The sequence below is a fragment of the Buteo buteo genome, chromosome 12 (assembly GCF_964188355.1).
Source record: "Buteo buteo chromosome 12, bButBut1.hap1.1, whole genome shotgun sequence".
In the NCBI taxonomy this organism is placed as follows: domain Eukaryota; kingdom Metazoa; phylum Chordata; class Aves; order Accipitriformes; family Accipitridae; genus Buteo; species Buteo buteo.
This window is the reverse complement of record NC_134182.1, coordinates 478,006-493,906: the sequence shown is the minus strand read 5'-3', so window position 1 is coordinate 493,906 and position 15,901 is coordinate 478,006. Positions and strand designations below refer to the sequence as shown.

Here is a 15,901-nt window from a genome sequence, read left to right as displayed (position 1 = left end):
AACTAGGATGGCACTGGGACCAGTATGGGGTGACACTGGGAGGAACTGGGACCAGTACAGGGCTACACTGGGGCCCGTACAGTGTGGCAGTGGGAGGAACGGGGAAGGCACTGGGGACCAGTACGGGGTGGCACAGGGAGGCACTGGGAGGAACAGGGACCAGTACAGGGAGGCACTGGGAGGCACTGGGAGCGACCCCTGGGGACACCCAGCCCCAGCCAATAGGAAACCCCGCCCCCCGACCCGGCGCCAACCAATGAGAGCTCATGAACCCCGGAGGGCGGGGACGTGAGCTCCACCAAGCCCCGCCCCGGAGGCAGCGCGCGGGGCTGCACGTGCGCCCGGCGTCGCCGCCCCGCCCTCTTCCAAAGGGAGGGGGCGGGGCTTCGCCCGGACGCCCCGGGTCGGGGAAGCCCCGCCCCCCCGGCGTCCGGGCGAGGCCCCGCCCCCTCCGCGAGGACACTAGACGCCCGGGCGAAGCCCCGCCCCCCCCCCGCCGCGAGACGGCCGGCGGTGGGGGGGAGGGGCGCGGCGGCTATTTTTAACCCCCCCGTGTCCCCGCGTGCCCCCGCACGAGGGAGGGGGAGGGGAGGAGGGAGGTGCTCGCACACGCGTGTGCAAGAGGGGGGCTGGGGGCGTGGCCCGGCCCTTGCACGACACCCCCGCCCCCCCCCCCGCGCCGTCCGGATTTGCACGAGGACGCGTGGGGTTTTGCACGAGGCCCCTGCAGGGCTCGCACGAGAGGCCACGTGCCCGGGCCTTGCACGAGGACGCACGAGACGGTCGCGCGGGCGCTCTCGTGCCCCCCCCCCCGGGGGGTCTTTGCACGAGCCACCCCCCCCCCCCCGCGTGACCTCAGGGCACGCGAGCCCTCACGTGACCCCGCCCCTCCTCTTCCCCCCGCCCCTCCTGTCCGTCCCTCTCTCCCCCCCCCCAGCAACAACCATCGAGCCGCGTCCCGATTGGCTGCCGCCGCCGTGACGTCACGGCAGGGCGCGCCAGCCTGTTACCGTGACAACGGAGAGGAGGGCGAAGGGAGGGGGGAGGTTGAGGCCTTAAAAAGGTGGATTTGGACCTAAAAAGGAGGTGTTAGACCCTAAAACTGAGGGGTTGGATCCAAAAAGGAGGGTTTGGGGACGATAAACGGAGCTGTGGACCCTAAAAATGAGGGGTTAGACCCTCAAAATGTGGCTTTCTGCCCTAAAAATGAGGGGTCGGCCCTAAAAATGTGTCTTTCTACCCTAAAAATGAGGGGTTTGCCCCTAAAAATGCACCTTTCTGCCTGAAAAATGAGGAGTTAGGCCCTAAAAATGCGGCTTTGTACCCTAACAGTGACAGTTTGGGCCCTAAAAATGAGGGGTTAGGCCCTAAAAATGCAGCTTTCTACCCCAAAAGGGGGATTGGACCCTAAAAAGAGGCTTTGCGCCCTAAAAATGAGGGTTTAGGCTCTAAAAATGAGGCTTACTACCCCAAAAGGAGGGGGGTTAGATGCTAAAAAGTCTTTAGACCCTCAAAATGAGGCTTCAGACCCTAAAAATGTGGCCTTTGACCCTAAAATGACGGTTTGGGCCCTAAAAATGTAGGTTTGGACCTTCAAAAAATGAGAGTTTGGCAAATCAAAGGGGTCTTTAGACCCCCAAAATGAGGTGTTGGACAATAAAAAAGAGGCTTTGACCACTAAAAAGGGGGGGTTGGACCCTCAAAATGATAATTTGGACACTCAAAATTTGGGTTTGGAAACTAAAAGCGAGGCTTTGGACCCTCAAAGTGAAGTTTGGGGCTCTAAAATTGAGGGTTTGGACCCCAAAATTATATTCAGAGCCGATAAATGGAGTTTTGGACTCTAAAAAGAGGCTTTTGGTCCTAAAAATGAGGCTTCCTACCCTAAAAGGGGAGTTCAGACCCTAAAACTGTGAATTTGCACCCTAAAAAGAGGCTTTGGGCCCTAAAAATGAGTGTTTGGGCCCTAAAAACGAGGGTTTGGACCCAAAAAAGAGGCTTTGGAGATGATAAATGGAGCTTTGGACCCTAAAAATGGAGGGTTTCGACCCTCAGAATGAGGCTTTGAACCTGAAAAATGCAGAGTTTAACCCAGAACTGAGACTTTGAGACCTAAAAATGTGGGTTTGGACCTGGAAATGAGGCTTCAGACCCTAAAAATGCAGGTTTTGACGCTAAAAAGCGAAGCTGTGGGGCATTACCGTGAGGCTTCAGATGCTGTAACTGTGGATTTGTGCCCAAAAATGGGGCTTTAAACTCCTAAAATGGGGCTTTGGACCCTAAAAATGAGGGTTTGGGCCCTGAAATAGAAGCAAAAAGTGGGGTTTGGACCCTAAAAAGTAGGGTTTGAGCACAAAAACTAAGGGTTTGGACCTTAAAACTGAGTGTTTGGACCCACAAAATGGGGCTTGAGACCCTAAAAATGAAGCTTTGGGCCCCAAGATGAGATGCATTACTAAAAATTACAACTTTAGACACCGACTATGAGGTTTTGGACCCTAAAAATGAGGATTTGGACCAGATAAATGAGGCTTAGGGGTGTAAAAACAAGGCACAAGGCCCTAAAAATAAGAATTTGTTCTCCAAAATGAGGGTTGGGACTCCAAAAATGAGGATTTGTTCCCCCAAATGAGGATTTGTTCCCCAAAATGCTGATTTGGGCCTTAAAACTGAGGCTTTGCACCCTAAAAAGAGGCTTTTGGCCCTAAAAATGAGAGTTTGACCCTAAACTCGAGGGTTTGGACCCCAAAAATGAGCATTTGGAGCCTCAAAATTTGGGCTTGGAAACTGGAATTGAGTCTTTGGACCTGCAAATCAGGGTGACACGTGACACATGTGACAGGGCATGATGTGTGATGTGGTGTGACATGTGATGGGTGTGACACGTGTGATGTGATGGGGTGTGACACGTGATGGGGTGTGACGTATGTGACTGGTGTGACACGTGACAGGTGTGACAGGGTGTGTGACGTGTGACAGGGTGTGACATGTCTGATGTTTGATAGGGTGTGACACGTGTGACGGGGCGTGTGACGTGTGACAGGGTGTGACATGTCTGATGTTTGATAGGGTGTGACACGTGTGACGGGGCGTGTCAGGTATGACACGCAATGGGGTGACGTGATGGGTGTGACATTTGTGAGGGGGTGTACATGTGACGTGTGACTGGGTGTGGCTTGTGCGATAGGGTGTGACCGAGTGTGAGCGGGTGTGACATGCGTGACAACCTGACGCGTGACAGGGCGTCTGACGTGTGACACATGGTGTAAGGTGCGGCGGGGTGTGACGCGGTTGCCATAGCAACAACCCCCGCCATAGCGACGCCTCCAGGGCGGAGTCCCCCCACAGGCCCCGCCCCTCCCCGCCCGTGATTGACATCGAGGTGGGCGGAGCCGACTGCACAAGAACTCTCTATAATCACCACAGGTCGGACAGGAAGTGCCGCCAAGCCCCGCCCCTCCCGGAAGAGGAAGCCCCGCCCGCAGCAGTGTCACACCGGAAGTCCCGGCTGGTGGCTCTAGGACCAAAAAGGAAGTCCCGCCTCTTCCCCGGCCTGCGCAGGAAGTCCTGGGCACTGCTTCCGGCCCACACAGGAAGCCCCGCCTCTCCAGGCCCCCAAAACAGGAAGCTCCGCCTCTCCAGGCCCCAAACAGGAAGTCCCGCCTCTTCCTGCCCCGACAGGAAGTCCCACCTCGCCGGCACCCTCCACCACAGGAAGTCCCGTCCACAGCGTTACATCACTTCCCAGTCCCCGGACGCCTGGGTCCCTCCCGGAGGCGGCGGCCATTTTGCAGCACGGCTACTGCAAGAAAGCCCCTCCCCCGCTGCCCTCGGGGGGGCGTGGCCGAGGAAGCCCCGCCTTCCGTCACGTGGGCAGGGCTTCCCCACAGCCAATCAAAGGGGCTCGGAGAGCACCAAGACCTGCCCGCTCCCTGGGGGTGACGCCTCAAAGCTGGGGAAGCTCCGCCCCCCCCAGGCTCAAGCTTTTCCCCCGGGGTAAACCACACCCATGCTGGGGTGAAACCCCGCCCCCAGGCGAGACCACACCCCCTTTCGTTAGGCCACACCCCTGGCTAGGCCACATCCCCCCGGCAACATCACACCCCCCAGGATAGGCTGCCCACTCTACACTAGGCCCCGCCCCCTCATTAGACCACACCCTCTAGGTAAGCCCCGCCCCCGAGCTAGGCCCCGCCCCACCAGCATCCGGGATTAACCCCTTCCCGCCTGGCCTGGAGGCTCCTGGGGGGGGGGCGTGTGTGCACATGACCACCGTTTTGGGGTGAATCCCCCCATTTTGGGGGATCCCCCCATTCCTGAGGGGGCGGAGCCTCCCTGGGGTTGGGGTAGGGGGGTGTCTCCCCAGTTTCGGCCCCCCCTTTGCCCTCCCCTCCCCCCCCTCATACCTTGTAGTAGGCAGGGGGGGCGGTGGTGGGGGGCAGGTCGCGGAGGGGGCAGGCGGGGGCGGGGCAGGCAGGGCGGGGTCGGGGCGGCCCCCGGGGGGTTTTGGGGGGTCGTCGAGGACGACGTCGCCACCACAAAGCCCCCCCGGCCCCCGCCAAGGCCAGCAGCGCCGCCGCCCCTCCCCCCGCCCCCCCCGCCACCGCCTGCCCCCGCGGAGGGGGCGGGCCGGGACCTGGGGGGGGGCTCGTCTGATTGGCTGGGCCTAAGAGGGGGGGGAGGGGGGAAGCAGGGGAGGGGGGGTCAGGGGGACCCAGGTATCCGGGACCCCCCCCCACCCCCCACCCCGTACCTGCCCCCTCCTGCTCCGTCGCCGACCCGGGTCCTGGGGGGGGGAGGGGAGGAAGGGTGAGGGGTGAGTGAGGGGACCCAGGGGTGCCCCCCCACCCCCCCCGGGTGGGGGACACACCCCCCCCCCCACGCCCCCCCGCGCTCACGCTGTCCGACGCGTAGGGTGACCCTCATGGCGCGGGTGAGGCAGGCCCCGCCCTGGCGGTTCTCCAGCCCCTCGGGGGTCCCGTCCGAGGTGGCTGCGGGGAGAGGGAGGTCGTCGAGAGGCGCTCCACCCCCTCCCCGTGACGTCACCGCCCTCCGCGATGATGTAACAGCCACTGCAACCCCCCGCCAACACCCCTCCAAAGGCCTTTTCTACCACCGTTGCCCCTTCGACATCCCGCCCCTCCAGCGGAGCCCGGGTGATGTCACCCCCCCCTCCATGACATCACCACCCCTTCTGCTGACATCACTACCCCTATGACACTCCAGGGAGTCCCTGATGACCCAATAACCCTACCAACACCCCTCCGAACGCTGTCCTGCCAATGTGTGTGTGTCTCCCTGATGACATCACTCCCCTCCAGCACCTCCCCGATGACATCACTACCCATGACGACCCCACACGGGCCTCCCCGATGACGCAATAGCTGCGCCGACGCCCCTCCAAACCGCCTTCCTACCACCGACACCTCCCCGCACCGTCACCCCTCCCCTCCGGTCAATCCCCAGTGATGTCACCCCTTCCCCCCCCCCTCCCCTTTCGATGACCTCACGGGCGACTCACTGATGATGTAATAGTCGTGGAGGCGCCGGAACTCGTGACCCCAGAGGTTGGGGCTGAACTCCTGGAACTTGATGGTGAAGCGGACGTCGCGCTGGGGGCGGTCGCAGGTGAGGAGGAGGGTGGGGGCGGGGGGCACCTGGCAGCGTCGCGCCTGCGCCCCCCCCACCAGGTAAAGCTTGTAGTACTCGTAACCCCCCCCGGCGCCCCCCGCGCCCGGGCACACCAGGTCCAGGCGGTCGCCGATTTGGGGGTACAGGACGTAGCCCCCCGCCGCCAGGAACCTGCCGGAGAGAGAGAAAAGAAGAACGGGGCGGGGGGTTAAGGGGGGGGCACCCGGATGCCTGAGTCCCCGGGGAGGGGGGGCTGGGACCCCCACCCAAAATTCTGGTGGAGTTGGGGGGAGGCACCCAGATGTCTGGGTCCCCTGGGGGGTGGGCTGTGGGGCTGGGCCCCCCCCAGGATTCTGATGGAGTTGGGGGGGGCACCCAGGCGCCTGTGTCCCCCCCCACAGACACCCCCTCCTTCCCCTCCCCCCCCCGGGGGGACCCAGGCGTGCGGGGTGGGGGAAGGGAGGTGGCAGCGCCACCGTTGCCATGGCAACAGGGAGCTGCTGCCCAACCCTCCCCCCCCCCGCAAAAAAGGGGACCCAGGCGTCCGCGGGGGCACCCAACGGGTTGTTGTGTCACCGTGTCCCTACAGCCGTCCCCACGTCACACCCCCACCGTGTCACCCCCCCGTGTCACCCATCCCGCGAACAGCGTCTCACGCACCCCTGCCGTGTCACACCCACTCAGCGTGTCACACGCACACGGTGTCACACGTACACACACACACACGGAGTCACACCCACACACGGAGTCTCTCACACACACACACACAACACCCCAACCGCAGCCTGACACACAGCTCGGGGGGTCACCCCCCCTTACACACCCACCTGACACAGTCACACACACAGGCACACAAACACACCCCGACACACGTCACACCCCCACCCGACACCCACAAACACCCCACCAACACCCAGCAGGGCACACAACACCCCACCGCACAGCCTGAGACACACCCGCACGCTCACACACTCACACCTTCCCCCCCACTCACACCCACACACCCCCACAAATGCCCCCCCAAGACTCTCACACACCCCCCCAACACTCACACACAACACACACACACCATCAAGACACTCACCCCCCCCAACACACACACTCACACCCAGACATACACCCCCCCCAGACACACGACACTCCCCCAAGACACTCACACTCCCTGGCACACACACTCACACCCAACACTCACACCCAGACAGATACACCCCCACCAACACAGACACACAACCCCACAAGACACTCACACCGCCTGACCTGACACACACACTCACACGTAACACACTCACACACTTCCCCAACACACACAACCCCCAAAACACAGACACACAACAACCCAAGACACTCACACACACACAAACACCTCCCACAAGACATCCACACACCCTGACATGCACACTCACACCCAACACACGCACACACACACACCCTCAACACAGATACACAACACCCCAAGTCTCTCACACACCCTGACACGCACTCACACTCAACACACTCACATAGGCACACACACATCCCTGACACAACGCCCCCCCGACACAGACACACAACACCCCAAGACACGCCACCGACACGCACACTCACACCCAACACACTCACACACACAGAGCCCCAACACAGACACCCCCGACACAGGCACACAACACCCCAAGACACTCACACACCCCAACACACACACTCACACCCAACGCTTACACCCCCCCAACACAAACACCCCAAGACACACACACCCCCGACCGGACCTGCACACTCACACAAAACACGGTTACACGCACACACACATCCCCAGCACCCCCCCGACACAGACACACGACACCCCAAGACACTCACACACCCCAACACGCACACTCACACACAACACACACACAGACACCCTCCCAACACAGACAAACAACACCCCCACACCCTCACACCCCCCCAATGCTCTCTTACACGCCCACACCCCCCCGACACACACGTACACTCGCACACACTCACTCCTGACACCCCCCTGTCAGCAGGCAGCTGGTGCCTGACACACACACGTCCCTGCCAGACAGTCGGTGTCTGACACACACGCACACAGACCCCCCCGTAACACCCTGTGTCTGACACAATCACAGCCCACGTCTCAGACAGACCCCCCCTGTTGCACACTCGCACACCCCTGGGTGTGTCACATGCAGCCACCCCCCCAGGTCTCCCACACAGGCACCCCACACTTGTTGCACACCCCGTCACACACAACCACACACTGGGACACGTGGATCTGGTGTCACACGCAGTGTCACCCACACACAGGGTCAGGCACAGTGTTACACGCATGTTCACGGTGTCACGCAGTGTCACACAATCATGGTGTGACACACGGTGTCAGACTGTTACACACACTCACAGTGTCACACACACACTCTCGTGGTGTCAGTCACACCCGGTGTCATACACAGCGTTACGCACACACTCATGGTGTCACACGCTGTCACCCACACTCATGGTATCAAGTGTCACACCCATGTTCATAGTGTCACACACACACGGTGTCAGACACAGTTACACATGCGTTCACAGTGTCACCCACACTCATGGAATCGGTGTCAGGCACACGTTCACGGTGTCACACCCGGTGTCACGCACACGCAGTGTCACCCGCTCCCAGTGTCACACACAAACACACACACAGGCACACCCGGTGTCACCCCCACACTCACCGTATCGGTGTCACACACACATACACGGTGTCACACACACACGTTCGCGGTGTCACACCCCCCCAGTGTCCCCCAGCCACCCGCACCCCGTGTCCCCGTCCCAACTCACCGCATCTCAGGCTGACCTGGGGGGGGGTGAACCAGCCCCACACGACCCCCCCCCCCATCCCCTCTGATCCCCCCAATCCTCCTGGACCCCCCCAGGTCCCCTCAGACACCCCCCCCCCCCCCGTTTCCCACCTTTTCTCCTCAGGCCCACCCCGATCCCCTCAGACCCGCCCAGTTCAAGTCCCCCACAATCCCCTCAGCCCCCCCGGTTCTTTCAAGACCCCCCCAATCTCCTCAGCCCCCCCCCTTCCTCAATCACCTCAGCACCCCCCGGGTCCCTTCAGCCCCTCAGACCCCCCCAGTTCCCGCCCTTTCCCCTCAGACCCCCCGGTTCCCCTCAGACCCCCCGGTTCCCCTCAGACCCCCCCAGTTCCCGCCTTTTCCCCTCAGAACCCCCCGGTTCCCCTCAGAACCCCCCGATCCCCTCAGACCCCCCCGGTTCCCGCCTTTTCCCCTCAGACGCCCCGGTTCCCTCAGCCCCCCCCGGTTCCCGCCTTTTCTCCTCAGACCCCCCCGATCCCCTCAGACGCCCCGATCCCCTCAGCCCCCCCCTTTTCTCCTCAGAACCCCCCCCGATCCCCTCAGCCCTCGGTTTCCCCGGTCCCCCCCGGGCTCACCGGCGGTTCCCCGTGTGCCAGACCACCGGTTCCAGGCTGAGCCCCGCCGCCCCCGCTCCCAACACGGCCACCAGCAACGCCGCGCACCGCCCCGCCATGCCGACCGACGCCGGGGGGGCGACGACGGCCTCGGGCATCGGCCGGGACCCGGATCCCGATCCCGATCCCGATCCCGGACCCGGACCCGGACCCCCCCCCCCCGCCGGCGGCTGCGGCCCCGGCTGCGATCGCCGCCGGCTGCGGCGGGACCGGGGCGAGGGGGGACCGGCGGGGGGGCGGAGCCTCCAGGGGAGGGGGCGTGTCTTCTTAGAAGAGGCGTGGTTTGCCATGGGGAAAGGGAGGCGTGGCTTGGTGGGCGGGGCCTCTACCAGCGGGGAGAGGTTGGGCTCGGAGGTGGAGGCGGAGCTTGGGGGGTGGGAGGGGTTTGGGAGGAGGGGCGTGGCGAGGCGCGGGGCTTCGGGTAGAGAGGCAGAGTGTGACGGGGCGGGGCTAACGGGAGGGCGGGGCTTCGTGGGCGGGGTTTAGAGTAGACTGACGTGGGGGAGCCGGCACTGAATGAGGGGGGAGCGGGGGGGGGCTAGGAAGGGGCGTGACCATAAAGAGGCGTGGCCGCGCATATGGGGCGTGGCCATAAAGGCGGGGGCGTGGCCAGCAGCGCCACACACGTGGGGCACACACCCCCAGCCATCCCCCCCTTTAAGGCCCCGCGCCGCCCCCCCCGTGGTGACATCACCACCCGTTGCCATGGAGATGGGTGAAGCTGCTAGAAACAGCCCCGCCTCTCCGGGGGGCTCTTAAAGGGGCAACGCCACCAGGTTGGGGTGGGGACCACTGGGTGTAGGGGGGGGTGTAAGGGGGTATACGGGGGTGTGGGGGGCGTATGGGGGGGGTTTAGGGGGGTATGTGGGGTGTAGGGGGGCTTAGGAGGGGTGTAGGAGGGGTATGGGGGGTACGTGGGGGTGTAGGGGGGTATATAGGGGTGTAGGGGGGGTATACGGGGGTGCAGCTCTGCTCCACACCCCCATCTGTGACAGTACAGACCGGTGACAGCCGGTGACGGTTACAAAATCTTTAGTACGACAGGGGGAGGACAGGGACACTGCAACCCCCCCAGACACCCCCCAAACCCTCAACCACACCCACACGTGACATCCCAAAACTCCTCCCGACCCAACGCACCCTAAAAACGACCCCCGACCCCCCCCCAAAGGCCACCATGTCACACCAACCCGGGGGGACCGTAGGTCACAGCCGGTGGCCCTGGGGGTGTCGGTGTCCCCGGAGGGGTTGCTGCCCCCCCCGAGGAGGTGGGTGCTGGTGGCCCCAGGGGGTGACAGTCGGTGTCCCCGAGAGGGGGACAATCGGTGTCCACGGACACTCTGGCTCAGGTGTCCCCATGGGGGTGACAGTCAGTGTCCCTGGGGGGGGTCACAGTCAGCGTCCCCAAGAGGGTGACAATTGGCATGTGTGGAGTGGTTGATGCTGGTGTCCCCGGGGGGGTCACAGTCGGTGTCCCCAGGAGGGTGACAGTCTGTGTACACGGAGAGGCCGGTGCCGGTGTCCCCAGGGGTGCTACAGTCAGTGTCCCCGGGGGGGTGACAGTCGTTATACACAGTTCCGGTGTCCCCAAGGGCGTGCCAGCCATTGTCGCCAGAGTGGTGACACTCGCTGTCCCCGAGAGGGTGACAGTCGGCGTGTACGGCTCCGGTGTCCCCGGGGGTGTCCAACCCATTGTCCCCAGGGGGGTGACAATCGGCATCCACGGTCCCGCCGTCCCAACCGTCGTCCCCAGGGGGGTCAGGCCCCCACCACCAGAGCTGCAGGCGATTGTCCCCCCCCGGGGGTGGCCCGTCCTCATCCGTCCCCTCCTCGTCACTGTCCCACGGCGCCGGGAACAAGCGCTGCCCCGAGGCGGTGGCCAACAGCGGGAGCCCGGGGTGCAGGCTGGGGCGGGGGGGGGCATGACAACACCCAGGTGTCCGGGTGACCCCCACCGACACCCCAGGGGACCCGGGTGTCCGGGGGGACACACGCCCAGGTGTCCGGGGGGGTCTGGGGACACACAGCCCCCGGCGTCCGGGTGTTACCTGGTACCGTTGACGCAGTCGCGGAGTGCGCGGAAGCGCAGGTGGGGGGGCAGCAGGGGGGGGTCCCCCGTCCCCGGGGGGGTCAGCATGTCCCAAACAGTGACGAAACCGTCGGTGTCACCGCTCACCAGGAACCGCCCCGTCCTGGGGAGGGACAAAGGGGGGGTGTCAGCAGGACCCAGGTGTGTGGGTAACACACCCCACCCCCCCAAAAAAGGTGTCGGGGGGGTCACTCACGGGTCGAGGTCGAAGGTCACGCGCTGGTTGGTGCCCACCCGCCGCTCCAGCGCCAGCAGGGGGCGCTCCGGGCGCCGCAGGTCCCAGCACAGGATGTGGTGGTCCTGGGGGCGGGGCTAGTGTGGGACACGCCCTCCCAAGCCACGCCCCCATGAGCCCCGCCCTACAGACCCCAAGTCCCCCAGCCCCACCCCCAACCATGAAACCCCACCCACTCCTCAGAGGCCCCACCCCAAGCATGAGGCCCTGCCCCCAAGACTCCACCCCTGTCATGAGGCCACACCCCTGGTTCCCAAGCCCCGCCTCCAAAGCCCACACCCATCTGCCCCACCCTCAGCACTAAAGCGCGGCCCACTGCCTGGCAACCACACCACAACCTGACACCCCGCCCCTTGCCCCGAGGCCACACCCACAGCCCCAAGCCCCTCCCACAGCCCGCATGGCCCCGCCCCTGCATCCCCCACACACCCTAGGCCCCGCCCACCTTGCGCCCCCCCGCGTAGAGGCGGTTGCCGTCGGGGCTGAAGCAGAGGTGGGTGGGGGCGGCGGGGAGGTGGGGCCAGAGCGCCAAGGCCCCGCCCCCCTCCAGGGCGTACAGCCCCAGGCTCCGCCCATAGGAGCCGCAGGCAAACACTGGTTGGGTGGGGCTGAAGGCCAGGCAGCCAATCAGGCCCCGCTGGCCCTGCCCCCCCTCTGCAAGGAGAGAGAGAGAGAGAACACACAGGGATGAGGCCACGCCCCTTGGACCTTGCCCCGCCCCTCCATCAGGCCACACCCCCTCCCCAAGCCCCACCCCTTCACAGCTGCCCCAATAGGCAGGCAGGCTTCTACCCAAATCCCACCTCCTTTAGGCCACACCCCCACCACGCCACTTCTTGTCCACCCAACCCCTGCAACCCCACCACCCTCAGGGCACCCCACCCCTTCAGAACCCACCCCCCAAGCCCCACCCTTACCCTCCCCCCAGCCCCACCCCTAGACCTCACCCACCCAAGCTCCACCCCTTTATACCCCACCCACTCAAGCCCCACCCCTTTAGCCCCCACCACCTAAGAGAGCCCCTGGGGTAACCCCCCACCCCGGCCTCCCTAGCCCCCAAGCCCCACCCCCTAAGCCCCACCCCCTCAATCCCCGCCCCTTGAGGCCCCACCCCCTGAGGCCCCGCCCCTTACGGTGGAGCCGCCTCTCCTGGCAGTGCCTCCCGGGGCGGTGGGTGGGGAAGAAGCGGACGGCGCCGTCGAAGCCCCCCAGCAGCTGGGAGCCGTCGGGGGCGAAGGCCAGCGAGTGGGGGGCCACCGGCTCCTCCTGACCCCCCCTCGTCACTTGGGGGTCCCCTCGGCTCCCCCCACACCCCCCCAGATCCCTGGGTGCCCCCCACGTCTCCCTCCCCCCCCCCATCTCCTCCTCCCCCCCACCCCCAGATCCCTCGGGTACCCCCCCCTCAAAATGTTGGGGTCCCCTGGATGACACCTGGGTCCCCTGTGTCACCCCTGTGCCCCCCCCAGGACTCCTGGGTGCCCCCCCCGACTTCTGGGTCCCCCCCAGACACCCGGGTGCCCTCCCACCCCACTCCTGGGTGCCCCCCCGGACACCTAGTTCCCCCCCCCTCCAACTCCTGGGTGTCCCCCCGACACCTAGCCCCTCTCCCCCAACTCCTGGGTGCCCCCCCCACTCCTGGGTCCCCCCCCACCCCTGGGTGCCCCCCCACCAGGTGGCTGTAGGCGCGGAAGGAGCCGCGCAGGGTCCCGTCGAAGGCGTCCCAGAGGTGCACGGGGTTGTCCCGGCTGCTGGATGCCACCCTGCCCAGTACAGACCAGTAAGGACCAGTAACCTCCCCGCGCCCCCAGGACCATCCCTCCCCCTGCAGCTCCCCCCCTCCCCAGTGTCTCCCAATAACACCCAGTGACCACCCCAAGCCCTTCCCGGGACCCCCCCTCTAAAACCCCAGGCTCTCCCCGTTCCTGCCAGTAAGAACCAGTGAGCTCCCAGCAATCCCCAAGCTGCCTCCCCAGTGTCTCCCAGTAACACTCAGCATCAACCAGTGGCGCCAGCACCCACCCCAGCCCCTCCCAGTGTCCCCCAGCCCCTCCCAGTGTCCCCCAGCCCCCTCCCAGCCCCCCCCGGTCCCTCCCAGTGTGCTCACAGGCAGGTGGGGGGCTGACTCGAGTCCATCAGGGGGAACCAGGTGAAGTCGTAGATGGTGTCGCCCTCCGGCACCCGCAGCGCCGGCACCTGCACCCGTGGTCACCCCCAGGCACCCCATGGGTGACCCATAGTGACCCCCGGCTGCCCCACAGCCACCCACAGCCCCCAAAACCCCCCAAGACCTCTGCACAGACCCCCTTGTGCCCCACAGTGACCCCCCAGGCCCCCTCAAATACCCCCAAGACACTCATAGCAACCCCCGGCTGCCCCATGGGTGCCCCATAGCCACCCCTAAGCACCCTATGGGTGCCCCATAGCCACCCCCATCCCCCCGAACCTCCCCAACACCTCCATAGAGACCCCCAAGACACCCATCTGCCCCATGGGTACTCCATAGGAGCCCATAGTGACCCCCAGCTGCCCCATAGCCACCCCCAAGCACCCTACGGGTGCCCTATGGCCACCCCTGTTCCCCCAAAACCCCCCAACACCTCCATAGAGACCCCCAAATGACCCATAGTGACACCCCAGGGTCCCCCAAATACCCCCAAGACCCCCATAGAGACCCCCAGGCACCCCATGGGTGCCCCATAGCAACCCCTGGCTGCCCCTTAGCCACCCCCAAGCACCCTATGGGTGCCCCATAGCCACCCCCGGCCCCCCAACACCTCCACAGAGACCCCCATGTGCCCCATAACACCCCCCAGGCCCCCCCAAGACCCCCATAGCCACCCCCAGCTGCCCCATAGCCGCCCTACAGCCACCCGACACTCCACCCCCCACCCCATCACCCACCAGCTGGGGAAGGGGAAGCCCCGGGGGGGGTCCCGGGGGGGGCGGGAGGTCGAAGATCCGCAGGGTGTTGTCGTCGCTGCAGGTCAGGACGCAGGAGCCGTCGGGGGCCCTAAGGGGAGGAGGGGGGGACGGACACCCAGGCATCCGAGTCAGGGTGGGGGGGCACGGTCAGGCACGGGACCCCCCCACCCCTTCCCAAGGGGACCCAGGTGTCTGGGACCCCCAACCATCCCCCCCAGCAAGGGACTCAGCCAGCTGGGACCCCCAACGCCCCCCCATAGTGAACCCCGATATCTGGGACCCCCAGCCCCCCCCCTCAAAACCCGCAGAGGGACCCAGGTGTCGGGGACCCCGCCCCAGGGGCCCCAGGTGTCTTGGGGGGGGTGGGGGGGGGGGGAAGGAAAAGGGGGGTGGGGGGGGAAGGTGGGGGGCGGGAAGGGGGGGTGAGAAGAGGGGGAGCTCGTTTTGGGGGGGTCTTTCTCTCACCACTTGCAGCCCCGCAGGAAGTTGTGGGGCCGGTGGGCGAACTCCTCCCGCGCCCCCCACACCGGCCGGGGGGGGCGGCCCAGCTCGTAGGGGGGCAGCCTGGGGTGAAACGGGGAGGGGGGGGGGTCAGGGACCCCCAACAACCCCCCCCTGCCCCCCCCGACCCCGAGTGTCCGGTCACTCACTCCAAGGCCTCCAGCTCCTGCGGGGGGGGCTCCGCGTCGGGGGGGGGCTCGGAGGGGGGAGGGGCGCCCGGGGGGGCTGGGGGGGGAGGGGGGAGGTCAGCATTGGGGGGGGAGGGGAACGACCCCCCCCCAATTCGTCCGCCCCCCCCCCCCCCCACTTCGCACCTTCCACCATGGGCGCCGCCATGACAGCGCTCAAACTCCGCCCCTTCCCGGCCTGCACCGCGCGAGAAGAGGGGCGGAGAGGGAGGCGGGGCCAGGGGTGACCCCGCCCACCTGTGGCGGGTTCTCGTTGTTCCGCGCCGGGGGCGGGGCGTGGGCGGGGCGTGCAGGGGCCCGGGCTCCGCCCCCAGAGTGGAGCCGGGCGTCCCGGGCTCCCCCCCGCACCCCGGTAGCGTGGCCGAGCGGTCTAAGGCGCTGGATTTAGGCTCCAGTCCCCGCGGGGACGTGGGTTCGAATCCCACCGCTGCCAGCGGGCCCCCATTTCCCCCTCCCCGAATTTTTTGGTATCCACAGTCTTCTCCCGCACCCAGCACCCATGGGTGCCACGCGAGGCAGGTTTTGGGGGAGTGGGGGGGTTATTCGGTCGCCTATGGGGGGGAATGGGGGTTACTTGGGTCCACTATGGGAGAACCCCAAATACCTGGGTTCCTTATAACAAGGCTGGGGGGGGGGGGGGTGGACACCTGGGTGCCCCCAAGGAGGGGGAAGGCCCCCCCCCGCCTCCCCTCCCCCAATCACACACAGAGCCAGAACTGAAAATCAGTAAAATTTTTATTTCCCCCAAAAAATGAAATTCCAGCCGGTTCCCTTCCCGAAAGTACATGAAAACACCGAAATAAAGGCAGAGGGGAGGGGCAAAGGACCCCCCCCCCCAAAACCGCCACCAGAAAGTGCCCCATCTCCCCACCCCCCCCAAGTTT

General features: G+C 65.3%; 2 protein-coding genes and 1 non-coding gene across 4 annotated transcripts; 1 reads left to right on the top strand and 2 right to left on the bottom strand.

Moving 5' to 3' along the window:
- Nucleotides 1-3,334: 3,334 nt before the first annotated feature.
- On the bottom strand, nucleotides 3,335-9,316 carry EFNB3 (ephrin B3). Of its 2 annotated transcripts, XM_075042290.1 has the most exons (5): nucleotides 9,044-9,316; nucleotides 5,522-5,802; nucleotides 4,899-4,991; nucleotides 4,754-4,786; nucleotides 3,337-4,666 (listed from the first exon to the last, which is right to left on the bottom strand). In XM_075042290.1, exons 1-5 carry the CDS (start codon nucleotides 9,178-9,180, stop codon nucleotides 4,401-4,403), a joined length of 810 nt encoding a protein of 269 aa, XP_074898391.1. In that variant the 5' UTR covers nucleotides 9,181-9,316; the 3' UTR covers nucleotides 3,337-4,400. The 2 variants fall into 2 exon arrangements, with proteins under 2 accessions (XP_074898392.1, XP_074898391.1); XM_075042291.1 differs by lacking the exon at nucleotides 4,754-4,786 and having other exon boundaries at nucleotides 3,335-4,666.
- Nucleotides 9,317-10,103: 787 nt separating this feature from the next.
- Nucleotides 10,104-15,186, bottom strand: WRAP53 (WD repeat containing antisense to TP53). Its single transcript, XM_075041990.1, has 11 exons — nucleotides 15,144-15,186; nucleotides 14,979-15,054; nucleotides 14,794-14,892; nucleotides 14,308-14,416; nucleotides 13,511-13,599; nucleotides 13,076-13,166; nucleotides 12,540-12,672; nucleotides 11,852-12,060; nucleotides 11,368-11,471; nucleotides 11,131-11,274; nucleotides 10,104-10,987 (listed from the first exon to the last, which is right to left on the bottom strand). The coding sequence occupies exons 1-11, from the start codon at nucleotides 15,163-15,165 to the stop codon at nucleotides 10,453-10,455; spliced, it is 1,611 nt and encodes a 536-aa protein (XP_074898091.1). The 5' UTR covers nucleotides 15,166-15,186; the 3' UTR covers nucleotides 10,104-10,452.
- A 182-nt stretch (nucleotides 15,187-15,368) lies between these two features.
- On the top strand, nucleotides 15,369-15,450 carry TRNAL-UAG (transfer RNA leucine (anticodon UAG)). The gene has a single exon. It is a non-coding gene; the product is annotated as a tRNA-Leu (tRNA).
- Nucleotides 15,451-15,901: the final 451 nt, after the last annotated feature.